The 18,148-nt window shown below is 51.4% G+C and overlaps 1 protein-coding gene across 1 annotated transcript; it reads left to right on the forward strand.

The window, feature by feature from the left end:
- Positions 1-7,732: 7,732 nt before the first annotated feature.
- Positions 7,733-17,000, forward strand: LOC123384099 (guanine nucleotide-binding protein G(I)/G(S)/G(O) subunit gamma-12-like). The gene has a single exon (XM_045053062.1). The coding sequence runs from the start codon at positions 10,195-10,197 to the stop codon at positions 10,384-10,386; it is 192 nt and encodes a 63-aa protein (XP_044908997.1). The 5' UTR covers positions 7,733-10,194; the 3' UTR covers positions 10,387-17,000.
- The last annotated feature ends 1,148 nt before the right edge of the window (positions 17,001-18,148 follow it).

The raw sequence follows: 18,148 nt of genomic DNA on the forward strand, positions 1-18,148 counted from the left end.
GCCTCGGCCACACCCTAGGCCACACCCACGGCCTCGGCCACGCCCACGGCCTCGGCCACGCCCACTGGCCCCCCTCTGCTTCTGCCCGGGCCCCGCCATCTTGTTTCGAACAGAAGGCGCGTTACAGAAAAGAAAAAAGCACCGGTGTCGGCGGGGACGCAGAGCCGCCAGAACGCTGCGCCACTGGTGGGCCGCCAGGTGGTGGTGCCGGTGCGGTGGGAGCCGCGGACGGCCCCGCACGGGGCTAAACACAGAACTGCGTCCCACGCGGGAGTCCACGGAGCGGGCAGGGCTTCGACACGTGCTTCCCACGCTCACCGCGGCACCGCTCCTGGCGGCCAGGAGGTGGAAAGAAGGCAGAGGGCCACCCACAGGTGAACCGACAAACAAACGCGGTTGTTGAAACACATGTTGTTTATCTGTGGAGCAGAATATTATTCAGGCTTAAAGAGGAAGGACATCCTGACACCTGACATCCTGACGTTGGTTGCGACGTGGACCGGCCTTGAGGACACTGTGTTCGGTGAGATAAGACCAACCTGGAGGAGGACAGTGTGCTCAGTGAGATAAGGCGGTCACGAAGGGGCAAGCGCCGTGTGACTCCACGTGTACGAGGTCCCTGGATACGTCACATCCACAGAGACAGTAGAGGGTGGGTGCTGGGCGCTGGGGAGGGGAAGTTGGGGGTTAACGGGGACAGATGGAGAGGGCTGACGAGATGGAGAGGGTCCTGGCCATGGTGGCGGTGATGGTGGCACAAAGGGAATGTGCTCCGTGCCAGGGTTCACTTAAAGACGGTTTAACAGGGAAAGGTTATCTGACTCGTATTTTACCACAATCGAAAAAAGAGAAGCCAGAGCACTGGTTTCCAGACGTGGATCAGACCCGCCGCTCCTGCGCTTGCAACCCCGCGGTGGCTCCCGTCTGGTCTCCGAGACGCTCTCCCCTGCGTGCCCGTGGCCGCCGTCCCCTGGCACAGGCTGCCTGTGACCCTTCTCTGCACACCCCACCCCCGCGACTGGCACGACCCTCTGTGGCCTCGTTCCCCCCGCACTTACCACCATCTGACACAGCAGGGGCTACTTACCGGCTTATTTATTCTCTCTCTCTCCTGAAATAAGAATGTAAGTTCTATTAGGGACAGATTTCTCCTCTTTTACCCTGAATATCCAGGACAGTGCCTGGCACACAGCAGGCACAGTTAGGTCAATTCCTAACTCTTAACATCTGTTGAGCAAGTGAGCGAATGAATGAATGAATGAATGAATGAATGAATATGTCACGTTTAATTATGTCAGAGACAGAAGGAGTGTTTTCTTTAAAATATTAGCTTTTGGGGGACCTGGGTGGCTCAGTCGGTTAAGCATCCAACTTCAGCTCAGGTCACGATCTCGTGGTTCATGAGTTAGAGCCCTACACTGGGCTCTGCCATCAGCACAGAGCCTGCTTCGGATCCTCTGTCCCCCTCTCCTGTCCCTTCCCCATTTGCACTCTCCCAAAAGATAAATACTAAAAAGTAAATAAAATACTAGCTTTTTCTAAACTTGATTCCTTATATATCGTTTTCCTTTGTCTGAAGGTAATGCTGTTAAAAAGAAATCCCTATGGCCAATGTGTACGTAAAGCACAAAAACAAAGAATTAGGCAGAAAGTGGCTTTACGACGTCATCCTGTCATTGACGTTTACCACACATATCTCCATCGCCACGACTGTATCACAAACGCATACACGTGCGTGTGTAAAAGAGGCTTTGACCAATGTCACATCAAGAAGTAGTTGTAAGAACAACATCTTCACTTGACGTTCCCCTGTAGGTTATTTCCGTGATAAAGTTTCCAACTCTGGCTTCTTCCGCAAGCCGCAAGGAAGAAATGCACATTTGAAGCTCCACACACGAGTGAAAACACCTCTTGAGAAGCCGATAATATTCAAACAAATAGCTGGATGTTTTGGAAGAGAAGAGCATTCTTTACCGGGCAGCATTTTCTCCTAAACCTCAGCTGTCAACACGGGCGACGACCCCACCTATCAGATGTCACGGGGTACCTGAGTCCCCTGGCCCGCCGGCCACTTAAAATACTTGATTTCCTTTTGCTCAGAACAAGTTCCAATTATCTCCCTGCAAACCGAGGCTGTTGTCTTCCTGGTGTTAACTGTCTGAACTGGCGCAGCGGCGGCCAGGGCGGCCTCGGTCACTGGCGGCTGTCAAAGGCCGCTCGGTTTTTACAGATCACACAGGACAGACACAGCTTCGCACAGACAACAGGGGAAAGACCGTAGCTTCAGGGAGCACTGCGTGTTGCAAAAACTACAAAAGGCTAGTGCTGTTGTGCCCAGAAGGGGATCATTTCTGGATATTCTGCCTTCCCACGCTTTGTTCTAAAGTGATGGGGAACAGGGGTACCTGGGTGGCTCAGTCAGTCGAGCGTACGACTTTGGCTCGGGTCATGATCTCACGGTTCACAAGTTCGAGCCCTGTGTCAGGCTCTGTGCTGACAACTCAGAGCCTGGAGCCTGCTTTGGATTCTGTGTGTCCCCCTCTCTCTGCCCCTCCCCCACTTGTTTTCTCTCTCTCTCTCTCTCTCCCTCTCTCTCTCTCCCTCTCTCTCTCTCTCAAAAATAAACACTGAAAAAAAATTTTAAAACTCAAGTGATGGGGAATAAAACACCAGCTGGCTAATTGTCAGGAGCACCGGGAAGGTCCGGGCAAACAAAGTAAATTTGGAAACAGAGAAAATGAGGCAGGTTCTAATGGCTCACGATCAATGCAGATCTGTTGTGCTAATAAATGGTTCCTGTGCGGTAAACTGGAAGCAACAGCAGAACGCTTCCTGCCAAATCCTCTAGAAAACACATTTCTCTCCAATTCTTCTTAAGGCAGAAAAGCTCTCATTGCCTGTATAACCTGATTATGTGAGAACACGTGGGCAGCCACCATTGGCTGGCGCCTCGGTCCCCCAGCCTGGAGACACTGGAGGGAAGAGGGAAGGAGAGTCAGGGTTTCCTCCCTGAGGTCAGTCCCGGGGACTAAGACGCGTGTCGTCCGTGACTCACGATGGAGTTTAGCATCACCGCCACCCCCACCGAGAGAAGGCCGTCTCTTTGTTGACAGGGATACTTCCTCTTTTGCAGTCTACCCAAAGTGTATTTACTTGGGGGAAATGCAGGAGCTAGAATACTCTGTAAGAACACTCAGATTTTTAGAATAAATTCTTGTTTGCCCTGTGTGTCTGCCCTCCCCATCCGTGGCCTTGGCTAAGTCGTCCTGACTCTGCCCGGTCCTTTCAGCCGGGCTCACGCACCCGACCACCCTCTTCTCCATCACACCACCTGTGTTATTGGAGCGGCAGAACAAGATTTACCACCAGATGAAAGCTTTTGATAATTCACTAGCACAATCTGTATCTGTGCTGATTAAATGCGGACTGAGGGAAAGAAAGTTCTGAGCCTGTCAGAAATCCACTAGCTGTGTAACACATTATCACGACAAACTTCTAGCCAAAAAGTCTGAGCAGATGAACAGAGTGATCGCTTCTCCTCCTCTGTACTGTTCCGGCAAATATCTGCAAACATAATGCTCTATTCCCCAGAGCTGCTTCCCCGCGGCTAACGTGTCAGTACAAAGCCTTGACTCTGGTTCCCCATTGGAACGAGTGTTTTTCAAGATTTTTGTCACATCATTAATAACTTCACTCAAAGATCACACATCTTTACTTCAAATAACGCATTCAACCATGTAGTTAGCGTCTTGCTGACCTCACTTACAAACCACCTTTGACGGTTCGGTAAAAGTATGACTAATTGCTTATCTCGTGTCTTTACTTACAAACTACTTCATAGATGTTGTTAATTATCTCTCCACGGCTGCACAAGTGAGGAATATAAAAAGATGAATTTTTGTCTTTGAAATCATTTCATAAAAATACATGTGTCTAAGTGCATGCACATAGACAAAGACATTTTGCAGATGAGTTAACTGCAAAACAAGATGATTAGTTCTAAACTTCTGTGCAAGAGTCCTAAGTGAGAAAATCGATACCGTTATCTCAAGGCAGTGCTTTCACATCTAAAGGTCAGATTGTTTGGTTATTTCAGTTAAGTTTATAAACACAAAAGAGAAGCGCACAATTATCTGATCAGCTCTGCCAGGATGTTCCCACTCCTCAAGCGCAAAATGCCACGTATGGTGCCTTGAAAACCCTTCATATGTTCCAGCCTGGGATGGCTGGGATCCTCCAAGTGGCCAGGGCCTCGGGAACGCCAGTCCCACTGATGGCGAAGCAGAGGAACTCAGCCACAAATACGGATTCTTCTTTTCTGTCACACATTCTCTGGCGTTAAACCATCAACCAATGGCTCCCAAGCACTTCTTACAAACCTAGCGTCTGACCAGCTCATCATGCTTTTAAGCTCAGAAAAGTCAGCCCGTCTCAGTATCGTGTTAATGGCGGGTGGGGGTCAGCCCTTGGATTTGGTCAGTTCTACCAAGTGACTCACAAACATCATTTGGAAAGCGATAAAGGCGGTGTTTGGTGCAGCTCGTGGGCGTCAGCGTGGCCTGACCAGGATGCACAGCAAAGACCATGCAAAACAGATGGAATTCAAAAAGAAAGACAAACAAAAGAGCAAACCGGAATCTGCAATAAATGAGCTCAGACCAAGTACCCCTGCTTCCGCCAAGCTATTTCCCCTTGAAAGTCCACCAAAGAGTTACAATGCGTTAGCCTGCTTTCAGGATCTTGGTTTCAGAGTTTTATAAATCTTATATAAAGTATTTAGTTTCAAAGAAAAAAATACCACTGAATATGTACATTTATGTTTGTCAAATGTTGGCTTGTTATTTTGGGGAAGAGTCTGAATAAGTTCATTTTAAAAAACTACACTGGTAGAAATATAATTTTGGTTCGATTAGATTTTCCTGAATGTGAGCTACCTTTGATTCACGCCCCCCACCCCCCCACCCCCCCGTATTATCTTCACCCGGGGAAGGAGGTGGCCGCAGATATGGAGGGAGAGAAAGAACACATGTGACAGCCTTGAAACTCAAAGCTTTATTTATCTCAAGAACAATAAAGCCAGAGTTCTTTCATTGTCCAGAAATTATTTCAATGTTTTAAAAAAAATTACTGGAAGTACAGAAAGCTCGTCTTTATAAAAATTATTATACCTTTAGTTTGCTTCCTGTGAAAAGGTCAGAGGGCCTAGATCCAATTAATGGTAAAAATCTACTGCAGTGCATGACATAATTTAGTAGTGACTACATTTTATTATTCCTACCGTCTCTGAGACAAAAGCTACCACTGTGTTATAAGCCCATTCAGAAAGAGACCCGTTATATGGACTAAATCTCCAAATATATTGAAAACAAAAAACCAAAAACTCTGCCGTTTCTCTTCGAAGGGAATCGTGCTGTGGCAAATAAACGCAGCCGCCTTACGTACAAGACGCAGGTCGCAGCAGCCTCACCTCCAAGTTCCTACTGTAAATTAGTCATTAAAGCGAGCACTTCGTACCCGGGGGAGAAAGAGAAGGGCACAGGGAAAATACCTTGCGAGGGTGGCTCGCGTGTCTGCTGTCTGTGGCTCAGGAGTTGAAGTGGGCTCCCCGCAGGGAATGGTTGGAATCCTCTGAGCGCCGGGAGGCTGGGGGAGCCGGGGTCCCTGGTGGCGGAACAGAGGGGCCGCGTGGCTCAGGGGCAGTCCTCAGCCCTGCGGCCCCTCCCGGCTCACAAAGGAAGCAGGTGGAAGAGGAAGTGCCACCCCAGAAGGTGCGTTGGGCTCTGAGGGAGACGGAGGACACTTGCCACCAACCGACTGGTGCAGGCTGTCCCCGGGGGGGGGGGGTGGCACTGCACGAACCCGCCCCCCCGGCTGGCTGCGCATGATGCGGTCACACATGCACCAGAGATCCAGGCAGACAGAAGTCTGCTCTGCCGGCCAGGGTGAGACCCTGCAGGATGGCAGGGAAGACGCCCTCGGTGGCCACGGGCTCGCCCCTTTCCCATGGCCAAGTGCACCACACAGATGCCTATAAGTGGATGACGAAGGGGAGGCGTCTGGGACCAGGGGCCTCCAGGATTCTTTGTGCAGCACCCTCAGCAAAGGGGACGCGTCTAACGTGGTGTCACCAACGTGGCCCAGGTCATACCTCACAGCCCCATCACCATCATGCCCCACGTCCCCGTCGCCGGCGTGGCCCGGGTCAGGCCCCACGTCCCCGTCGCCGGCGTGGCCCGGGTCAGGCCCCACGTCCCCGTCGCCGGCGTGGCCCGGGTCAGGCCCCACGTCCCCGTCGCCGGCGTGGCCCGGGTCAGGCCCCACGGCTCCACAGGTGCCGGCATGACGCAAGTCCACAGCCAGCCCCCTCTCGCACGACCCCGGTCGCTCTTGCCGCGCATCGCCCTGCACGGCTCATCCTGGCCTCATCCTCCTAGAAGGCTGGTGACCGTGTGCTGAGAAGCCCCCGCGTCCCCGTGTGCCACGTTCCCCGCAGTCTCCGGGTGGTGTGGACAGTAGACGAGACGCACCAGACCGAAGTCTGCAGACTCTGTCGTCCTGAGAGTCACAGGACCACGTGTGTGCAGTAATACATCTCTCGAGAGCCGTCCCCAGCACCCGAATTCAGTGGTCAGGCCCAGAGCAAGGCAGGGGGACAGGTCAGCGCAGGGGAGCGACCAGCACGTGCAACGGTGCCCCTCCGCATCTCTCCCTGCACGCGTAAGAAAACACCCCCCGAGCGCACGGTAAACATACGAGGAACGAATTCCATGGCGACGTGGGCTGTTCTTTCTTCTCTGCGTTTCCCCTGCACGTAATTGAGAAACAGTCAGCCCTCCTTGACATCAGTCATCGCCGCCCGCCCCCCAGAGCCGGGACGAGCCATTCGGCTCCCACTGTCAGAAGCTTTACAAACCCACACCCGTGTCCTAGGAGGCCTGAGAAAAGGATGAAGCAGAAAAGAAGTGGAGCCCCGACTGGGATTCCCGTTCCGGAAGCTGCTTTCACTGTGACAGGTGGGGAGTGAGTGCCTCTTTCATGGTGACTTGTTTTTTGTCCCAGTTACCAGCCTGTCACCTGCTTGCGGGCGAAGGGAACTGACGTTAAAGAGGAACGACTCCGGGTTCTTCGCATATCTTATCACAGGTGTGAACTAGGGGACCAGGGAATGCCCGAGGTCACAGAGCTGGCGGGCACACAGCCTGGTGACAGTCTCCAGGGTAGGGATTATGCCGTGCAAGATGCGGCCCGGCACAAACACGGAGTACGCTCGCCCAGTACTTGAATGACTGAGTCAGGAAACGTCATTCCCTTCCCATCCTCTGAGAGCTGCAGGCCTCTATTCCATGGTGACTGGGGACAGAGAGGCACCAGATACCGTGCTCTAAGGATTTTTCATGTTAAAGACATGGCCTCCATGTGAACACAATAAACATAGACGTTTACGTACCGTTCCCATCATGGAAACCCAACACCACTGTATCTGGGTATGTTTTTCAGTGGTTGGCTACAGTTTAAAAAATTGTTAATAGTAATCCTCCCATCAGGGGCGCCTGGGTGGCTCAGTCAGTTAAGTGTCCAACTTTGGCTCAGGTCATGATCTCACGGTTCATAGGTTCAAGCCCTGGTTCATGGGTTCGAGCCCCGCGTCGGGCTGTGTGCTGACAGCTCAGAGCATAGAGCCTGCTTCGGATTCTGTGTCTCCCTCTCTCTCCACCCTTTCCCTGCTCATGCTCTGTCTCTCAAAAATGAATAAACGTTAAAAAAATTAACAGTACTCCTCCCCTTAACTGACTGTGGAACGAGGAGATGTGGATGCGGGACGGCCAGCGGGGGCACGAGTGGAGACGGGAACAAATACAGACGCCGAATGACTCCCGGGAGGGCTCTGTCCACATGCCTGCCCGCTCCCCATGTGCTCAGGGAAGGGAGGAACCGGCGGGACCGTCACGTGCTCATCCCCATCCCTGCTCCACGTTCAAGACACCCCACACTCTGGCAAGTCCACTTCCAGAATCTCTGGGGTCTGTCCCGTCCTGTGTCCCTGCCGCCCCCTAATGCAGCCATTCAACATCTCATGAAGGATTTCATCTCTCCTTACTTAGAACTGACCACCGGGGCACCTGGGCGGCTCCGTTGGCTAAGCGTCCGACTTTGGCTCAGGTCATGATGCCACGGTTTCTGAGTTCGAGCCCCACGTCGGGCGGTGTGCTGACAGCTGGGAGCCTGGAGCCTGCTTCCGATTCTGTCTCCCTCTCTCTCTGCCACTCCCCTGCTCGTGCTGTCTGTCTCTCTGTCAAAAATAAATAAACATTAGAACTGACCACCGTGTCGCCGCTGTCTGGTACAATGCCTGGCACATAGTAGGTGTTCATTAAGTACCCTCCAAATAAATGGCTAAGAGAAGGGAGTTATCTCCCAACTCTCGCTTCCCTCAGTCATTCCGTCCTGCGTGCCACGAGAGTCATCTTTCGAAAGCACTCATCTGCTTTAAGAACTGAGGGGTGAGAAATATTCTCCTGTGAGAAAGAATAGGCACTTCTTAATCTCAAAATATATGTTCAGCAGGAGGACTATTTTTGTAAAAATAAAGGATAACCCGACAGAATGCACAATAGAACTGTAATTTTAACAACGGAATTCACCCCGTTCTTTTGAAGCGTCGGCAGTGTGTATTACTCTGCATTAGCTACAATGATAAATAGTGTTTTCAAGATTCAAACACATCAATTACGGCGTTCCTGGGTATGCAGACGTCTTTTCCTGTTCCATTTTGTACACAGATCCTCTCAGACTTCAAATCAACGCTTCAAAAATATTTATTCGTTAATTGTAAACCCACAGTGGCCGTTCTTAGCTTTAATATTCTTGTGAAAACCAGGAAAACCAAATTTGCCTTGAGCAACATGTATTCATCATACTAAACGACGTATGATTTTGTTATCTGTCCAGATAAAAAGAATACTGCTCAGGTTAGAGGTAAAAGTAAATCTTAAAACATGTTTTCCAAACCAGTTTGTCACCGAGGGCTAAAACTCCAATCTTTTGTGCCAAACGTTATTCTGTGCATCCATTCCTCTAGTAAAAATAAGTCACTAACGTTTTAGTATAATTTACCCTTAATAAATCACTTTTCTACAAGTAGAACGGGAGAACAGAACAGAAAAATGGGAAGGCAGTCGTGCAAAAGCATCAAAATTTTGCTTCGCGCAGGCCACGTGTAGGGACACTCTCTCCCCACCTCCCCTGAAAATCAAGATTTGGGAAGAAAGAGTTTTCCTACTCTAACAGACGAGCATGGAGACTGGGGGAAAAAATCTTAAATACAGTCTTTGAACCTCTTACCCAGCACTTGGAACACTCTCCAAAATCTAGTGAACCTAGAATACCAGCAGCCCTAATTCCTGAATTCCATTTTTAAAATAATAAATTAACGTTTCAAGAACCTGCAACACGGCGCCACCTGGTGCCGGCAGAGGGAAAGGAGGTTCCAGCCAAGGGACTGTCTGGTGCCCTTTGTTAGCTCCAGTGAGGGAAACGGAAAAACACAACAGTTGTCTGTCATCACGTTAAGTCCCAGCGTGCTACTAAAAACAAATGTCGTGTGAAAATAAACTTGGAAATTATTCACAGCTTATCCCCAATGATCTTATTTTGAGAGGGAATACATCACATTCTGCTAATATCAACACTGAGTTCTTGCAACGTGGCCACTCGGCCGAGTCTTTCCGTGTCAATATATTTTTAAATCATAAGAGCGTTTTCCAAGTGCACACGCGAGCGACACTTCTTGGTCGTGGAAAGCTGCCCCCCGAACGGGAGCTTCCTCACTGAAACACTGTTCCTGAGGGAGCGGGGTCCCCCTCCCGGAGGGTAAATTGAGAACCCCAGATCCAAAATTGACCTGGAAATTCAAAATAATCAGGGAAATAAAAGTGCACACAACTCGGTCGAGTACCTCTCCTCCCCAGGACACCAGCACCGTCTCAGAACCGCGTCCACACGGAAACGGGCGTGACGGAAAGTCCCCTCCCGAGGAGCCTCGGACGCCGAGTCCCTGGCGGCGGAGGGGGAGGCCGCACCGGCAGGCGGGTGGGCACCGCACGGCGGGCGCAGGTGATTCGTCCCGCCACTTTCAACCTGAAAACGGTGGGCCCAGGAAGTCTTACTGGTTCCAGGTAAAAACAACACCTGACGATGCCGAGCGAAACGGCGAGCCCCAGCAGCATCGCCCAGGCGCGGGGAGCTGTGCCACGGAGGACGGAGCCCCCACCCCCCGGGGAGAGAGTAAAGGTGTCAAAGGCATTCACGGACCCCGTGTCCTACTGCGAGGAGCACGCCAGGAGCGACCCCGTGCTGATCCGGACACCAAGCTCGAAGACCCTTTAGAGGATAAGAAAACTTGCCTCATCTTACAGAGGACCACGGAGACAGTCCCTCGCCTGACCTCCACGAAGCCAGTCACGGGCAGTTCCTTGGAGGACATCTGCCTTCAGCCTCTTGGTAACCACTGCTAGCGACCACAGTACCCTAGCCTGGAATGACTCACTCCGACTCTTGATGTCCCAAGCTGCCCTTTCTCCAAAACACCTCCTTCTGACCTAATACAGAATAATGATCTTCTTTTCCACGTGATGACCATGGCGCCCTATTGGCTTACTGCTTTAGACAGGTCGGCTTGAGCCATTTTAGAAAACATGATCATATACTCTTAAATACATGAATAACCCAGTCCTATCAAGACCTAAACTACCTAAGTACCCGTCTGGGTGAAAATGCCAAGAACAACTTACTGAAACCTTTATGTCACGGTATGTTTTTGATAGGGTTGTGCCAACCTGTGCAGCGTAGACGGGTGAGGGGCATCTTGTGTATGTACACGTATCGATGCTTATTTCCTTATTAAAATTTCTCTCTCCATGCCACCAGTTGAAAGAAAAAAGAAAGCTTCCCTCCCAAGCTCCGCTCCACGGCCACCAGGCCCACCCCACCCCACCTCGGAGACGTCCGCCGGTCCGGCCGGCCACTCACGCTGAGCTGCCCGCATTAATGGCCATGAGTCACCGCATTTACAGAACCATTGTTAAACACGTAAGGCTTGACTTTGCTCGTCTGATCTCATTTCCGGTTCCTTCCAGACTGCGCCCTCTCATGCAAACGGCTGCCAGGTCACCGTCCCCGAGGCACCGCGCACCACGCTGCCACCGACCTCACACCCCCGGCCCAGGACCGCACCCAGACCCGAGCGAGAGGGGGCTTCGGGCACACCGCGTCCTCCCCTAAACATACGTGCTCCTCGAGTTCTGCCTTTCCAGGATATTCTCTCCCCCCATCACAGTGCGCTGCCTCCAGGCTCCCGTTCAAGCCGTTTCCTCACAAACCCCCTCTGCAGTCTCTCCCGCTTCCCTGAGCGGGCGTAGGGGCCTCCCACACCATCCACTCTGGAATTTCTGCAGAGACTTCACATCTTCACTTTGACGGTTTGAGTTACATTGTCATTTTCCCACCTCCACAATGCGCCTTGGCCACAGAAGAGCCGTGGTGTAGATTTACGGGCTGACGCTCCAAACGGTGTCCGGGGACACGAACGCCTACTACAGTCGCTGCCTCACTGCTACGCTCTCAGTTCCCAGGGAAACACTCCGAGGCAGACTCTACCATTCCCTCCACTTGGAAGACAGGGAAACCCAAGCGAGGAAGGTAAAGCCGCTCGGCTCAGAGGCCGGAGGGCCAGAACCCACACCAGGCCCACCTGCCCTTCTGCCCGTCCAGCCGCGTGTGGCTCCCCCCGTGCAGAGAGCAGACGGTACGGCAGCCGGTGCCTCCCCAGGGAGGTGTGAGGACAGGCCGTGCCCAGGGCACCACGGACCCCGCATCAGAGCCTCCCCAAGCACCCACGTCTGAGGTCTGCGGCCTACGATGTCCCCGTCTGGGTGGCTAGGCAGCGAGCCCTGGGGGCAGCCGCGGGGCGCCCCCCTGAACAAGTGCGGAGGGCAGGAGGGGGCCCGGGCTGGGGCCACACGCAGGCCACACCCAGCAGACAGCGACCTGCTACTCCCCACCTCCAGCAGCAGAGTCCCGGTCCCCTCCTCCCCCCCAACAACCTTGGTGGCATCTGCTGTACAGCCCTGCCTCACAGGTAAGGGGGAGCTGGGAGAGAATGAGCCTCCGAACACATCTGGAGAACCCAAAATCCATGCCAGGCTGCACTCTGCAGAGGCCCCTCTGTCTCCCTCAAACGCCCCACATACGACCCCCACGCGCGAGCTGCAAGCATGTGTAAGGTGGTGCCCTGCCTCCGTAGCCGTGACCCCCGTCTCAGAACCCCCACCTGTGCAGCGCACCTAGGTGGGGGCGGCCCGGGCCAGGAGCCAGGAGGGTCCCGGAACCTCGCGCTGAAGGCTGTACCCCCTTCAGCTGGATGCAGGGGTCCCTCCTTCTTTGCCGGCCACACCCGTGCATCTCTCCTCTTTAATTCAACATCGAGCCGTGGCCTCCGGTGGGCGGGCCTCCCCACGGTCAGAAGCACAGGTCGGGAAGGGGCAGCGGGGCCTTTCCCCTGAAACTGTGAAGTCAACCACGTCCACAAACAGAACGGGTGCTCAATCAATGTCTTTTGATCTGAATTACCAATCAGTCTGGGAATCAATCTTCTGACCCCCTTTTACCCGACCCTAAATTCTTGCCAAAGTTACTGCACGTGGAGGAAGAGCCAGGATGGCTGCAAGAACTTCAAGAATGGAAATGAGGACCAAGGAAAGGGACCCAAGTGTCAGTGTCAGATGAGGAGGTCACAGATTTCAGAATGTCACGGTGGAAAGGGATCCACAGTCTCAGCCAGAGCTCGGGGTGCCCCTGACCCCCCCCCCGCCCAGGCAGCTCCCAGGTCCAAGCTCCCCATCTCCTGACTCCAGCCAGACCACGGTCCAGCCTGGGACACGGGCAACTTCAGAAGGGATATGAACAAGCTGGAAGTCGTCCACTGCTGGTGGGGATGTGAGATGCTGAGGAAAGGTCTGGCGAAGCACAGAGTTACCACGTGACCCACCAACCCGGACACACTGAACACAGACACGTGCACACATATGCTCTGAACAGCATCAGCCACAGCAGCTGGACGGTGGACATGACCTGACATCCACCAGCAGATGCCACTATACCCTGTCCACATGCCGGGGTAGCGCTGAGCCACAAAAGGAAAGGAAGTGCACACGCCCAAGCGTGGATGCCTCTGGAAAACGGGGCTACGTGAGAGAAGCCAGTCACAAAGGGACCCACGCAGTAGGAGTCCATCTGTATGAAACGTCCAGAACAGTAAACCCTTCGGGACAGAAAGCGGACTGCTGGTTTCCAGGGTCTGGGAGGAAGGAAACACGGAGTGACCACTAATGGGTCTGGGGTTTCCTTTTGGGGTGAAGAAAATGTTTTGGAACTACATGGAGGTGATGGTTGTACCCCAATGTGAATATACAAATGCCACTGAATTACTTCTCAGTGACTGACTTTATATAAGGAGAATTTCACCTGAGTAACAAACAAAACAAAACAAAATTAGATTTAGTTTGAGGTGTATTAGGAGTAAACATAATTACCACTTTTTCTGACAACTTCTGTTTTGGAATTCGACAATTTAAGCAAGTTAACAGTGCCCAGCAAGAGCTCAGCCTCTGGGAGCCTCTGAGGGAGCCACCCCTCCCACTACAGACCCAACAGCTAAGCACCGGTCAGCCCTCAACACCAGTTCTGAATCCATGTGTGAAGACCTCATCGATCGTGCCAGTTACTGTATAAATTGTACCCATAACACAGAAGCACACCCCTGGGTTGCTGTGCCAGAGACCTCAGTGTGTCCCTCTCTGCCGGTCATGGGGCAGCCGTCTGGGGTCAACTCCTCCGACACAATCTCAGAGCACAGGGTCCACGGTAGCACAAGCCCTGTGATCACAAGCAGCTGTGCACGGGGATCCCCTTCGGTGAGAGAGATCCCCCAGGTGAAGCGGACGAGCACGACTGCCCTTCTGAGGACGAGGCCAGCGGCAGGGGCACAAGCCTGCAGCTTCGTCCGGTGGGGGCTCTCGCCCTGCTCTCGCACCCGTGTCCACTTCTCCTCACTTCCATCACTGGAGGCCAGCGGATGCTAAACTCCAGATGGGAAAACCTCGCTCCTCCCTTTCCCGCAGAAATCACTGGATTTCTTTGAAGCAGGGGTGTCCTGGCTTCTAAAAAAGATTCTTCGCACAAATTTCTGGCTGCACGTCACCCCACTCTGCCCCAGGCTGGGTTCCCTACTCTCAGACACTGTCTGCATTTCCCCGCTCTCTAGGACCTCAACACAGCCCATCGGCTCTGCGTTTCCAGGGTCTAAAGGGGATCACCAGGTGTCAGCAAGTTAAGGCTGGTGCAGTAGCCCTCCAGATCCCCCTCTGCACAGCAGGACGGGGGCGGCACAGCCTGGCAGACGGGCACACCCTGTAAACACCAGTACAGTTCCTGCCTTCGTGACTGTTGTTTTGCTCAATAGTTACGAAAAGAGGGGGGGGGAAAAGCCTTATAAATTAATTATCATCAATATTTAAAGGAGCACTGCAGTAAGTTATTTTATAATTATTTTCTAATTCACCCCATAATTTATTGATCTATAATTATTTTTAAGAGAGGCAAGCCTCTATTATTAGCATTGTAACATCAGTTAACGTTTTCCTTGAAGCAAAAGATTTAGCAACATCACCCAAGATTAAGTCATAATGTGCAGTCACTATCGACAGTATTTCAAGTGAGACTGTCTTCAGTAAGTGTAGGCATAAAGGCTAGTCTACTGAAAAAAGAGAAAGGGAGAGGGATGGAGACAGAGGGAGGAAAGAGAGGAAAAAAGAAAGAGAAAGAAAGCAGAGAGAGAGACAGTTGCCTGAAACACTAAGGAAGTCAGTGCAGGATTTGTCAAATACTGACCACTTTTGACGTCACAACAATGAGAGAGATCGTGTGTGTGTGTGTGTGTGTGTGTGTGTGTGTGTGTGTGTGTGTGTCTAGGGAGTGTTATTCTGAAAGTTGCCAGGCATAAAGGGAAATCCCAAACCCAAAATAATAGCCAACACATTCCGTTCGGGACACATGAGATTCCAAGAAAGGGGAAGAAGAATCTAACTGCAGATCACCTAACGTTTTCTGGCAAAGAATCCTTCCAAATAACCATACAAGGAGCCACAGGGGAACCTTAAAGGGAGAAGACTTTGCAATGGGAACAGAATCTGCACGAGGACCCAGAGGCGCCCTTTCAGGGCACAGGACACCCCAAGCTACTTCGTCCTCTGCAGTCCTCCCCACTCAACATCTCCCACTGTTACCTGTCCAGGACTTTCAAGTCTTCCTCACTTACAGACTGAGATAATGACAGGAGACTTCTTAAAGAAAATTGGGTTCCATGTAGCTAACGGGTTACAAACGTTCTAATTGTGCATGCTTACGCCAAGTAGGCCCCCCACTGGGGACTTCCTCTCTGTGCTGGTCTGAGGTTTGATCGTGGACACAACAGTGAAAGCACTTTGAGAAACGAAACAGGGAAGGCAGAGAAAATACTTCGGGAACCTTACAACTGATGGAACAGATAAAACACCAGGTGAGACACACGGGCCCCATCTCAGCCTCGCCTTTGCCTTAAAGGAGTATGTTTGGGAAAGACTGTCAACTACTTACTCCCCCACACCCTGCCGTGAAGTAACTATACGTCCCCGCAAACGCCACCATAAACTCTGAAGAACCTGCTCGCGTTTCCAGACTAAGGCACACCTGGTTCAGACGCTCCGTAAGATCACCGCCCACACAGGACCCGCTTCCCTTGGAGGAAACCTCACGTTGCGGTGGTTCTGTGGTTTGGTGGAGATGTCCTAACGAACTGCACGTTGAACTAGCGGGACACACATGTGACCAGAAGCATTTTTATCCCGTCTCCTGCTGTCCCTTTCAACCTGCCCAGCACAGACTCCCTCTGTCTGTGGGATGAAAACCCAGCAGGCCCGTCAGTCCCCCTAACGGCTCAGGGGCCTCTGCTCCAAAGCCAGCGATTCCTCTTCAGCCTCCGGGAGCCCGGGGACCACCAACAAGGTGAAAATGTGTCTCTTTGGGAAAGGAGGAGGCAAACTTCTGGAGAAACTTACAAGGGAAGAAGGCAAAGACACAACCAAGTAATACCGGTCACGAATAGAGACGCGAAGCCAGATGTAATTAACAGCATCACTTGTGGCCAAAAGTCAAAAACTTGGATGAACAAATTCTTTCTAACTGACAAGAACTCAAAAATAAATAGAATTCCTGAAGAATCTTCTCGCTATTAAAGAAACGAAAGCAGTACTTAAGAACTTTCCACACTTAAACATAAAACAAGGGGTTTTTACAAGTGAGTTCTCCAAAACTTTCAAGACAAAGGTTATTCCGTCCATTCTCACATAACGCCCTTCTGGGGGATGAAGAGAGGGACCATGCCCATCTCATGAGGCCAGTACAAACTTCATGTCTAATTAGGCAAGACCAACCTCGTTCCTGAACATATGTCCCAAATCCTAAATAAAATATTAGTAAACCAGACCCGGTTGTGAATAGGAAAACATAATATGTCCTGGCCAAGTCTGATTTCTTCCAGAAATGCAAGAGTGTTCTCATATTAGAAAGTCCATAATATTCATCCACCGTATCATCAGAATATTACACGGTCATCTCAATAGAGATGTGGTCAAACATCATTCAAGCTAGGATCAGAGAGAAACGTCTCCGCCCTGGTCAAAACCACGTATGAAATACCTACATGGATACTCTTCATGGGAAGACTCTAGAAGCGACATTCCCTTAAAGCCAGGTAATGACCAGCATGGCCATTGTTGTCGCTTGAATTTAACACCAGTGCTGGAGAGTGGAGTCAACACCATGAGGCAATTAAAATACATTAAAGTCACCGGGGCACCTGGGTGGCTCTTGATCTCAGCTCAGGTCATGATCTCATGGTTCGTGAGTTCGAGCCCCACATCAGGCTCTGTGTTGGCAGTGCAGAGCCTGCTTGGGATTCTCTCTCCCTTTCTCTCTCTCTCTCTCTCTCTCTCTCTCTCTCTCTCTCTGCCCCTCCCCTGCTTGTGCTCTGTCTCTCTTTTTCTCTCTCAAAATAAATAAATAAACATGAAAAAAATTAATAAAGTCACAGGATTAGGAAAGAAGAAATAAAGTCACTATGAACTACAGAAGATATATATAGAAAATCCAATAAACATATGAAAAGATATTCAATCTTACCAGTAATTATCTCAATGTAAACTGAGAACACACGAGATTCCATCCTGCACCCACTCGACTAGAAATATCAAGACTGCTGATAACACCAGAGCTCAGAGAGCATGTGGACCAATGGGTCACAGAGTGCAAATGGACACAACCTCTTTGGAAAGCAATTTGCTATTTTGTTGTGACGTTCAGAGTTTGGAGGTCCTACAAGCCAACAAGCCCACCCCTGGGCACATGTCCCAGAGAAACCCTGTGCACGCTCCTGAAGAGAAGTCTGCAGAAGTACTAACAGAGGGAGAGTTTACATCATCAAGAGACTAGAAAGAACTCAAATGTCCTCAGTGCTGAACGGATACACAAACTGTGGCATATTCACACAAAGGGATGTTGTGCAGAGATGAAAATGATAACAGCCACGTACAACAACTAAATCTCTTTTATTCAAAGGTGTGTCAGGGTGGAGGTGGGCAAAGCTGCTAGGGGACAGGCCACAGGGCGTCGGCAGGGACATGAAGAGTTAGGGTAATGGCGGTTCGCAGGGCCTTTGAGAATGAGATGAAGAGAACTTGGTGATGCATCAGCAATGAGAAGTGTCAAGGAGGATAAGTCCTGGGCTTCAGGCTCGTGCAGTTGGTTGGGGATGCCATTCTCTGAGGTAGGAACACAGGAGGGGATGGAAACACAGAGCAGGTGTCAGATAAGCCACTCTGTAAACAGGAGACGCCCACAGGAAATGAAAAAAGACCGTGCCTGTAAGGAGATGAGGACTCTCACACGGAAAAGACACAAGTGCAAAGGCCCTGAGGCAGGTGTACGCTTGGTGTGTTCAAGACCAGCAGCGAGGCCGAGAGCTCCCGGGGGCTGGAGGACCAGAGAGGAGGGAGGA

This window comes from Felis catus, chromosome A2 (assembly GCF_018350175.1).
Source record: "Felis catus isolate Fca126 chromosome A2, F.catus_Fca126_mat1.0, whole genome shotgun sequence".
NCBI classification, from domain to species: domain Eukaryota; kingdom Metazoa; phylum Chordata; class Mammalia; order Carnivora; family Felidae; genus Felis; species Felis catus.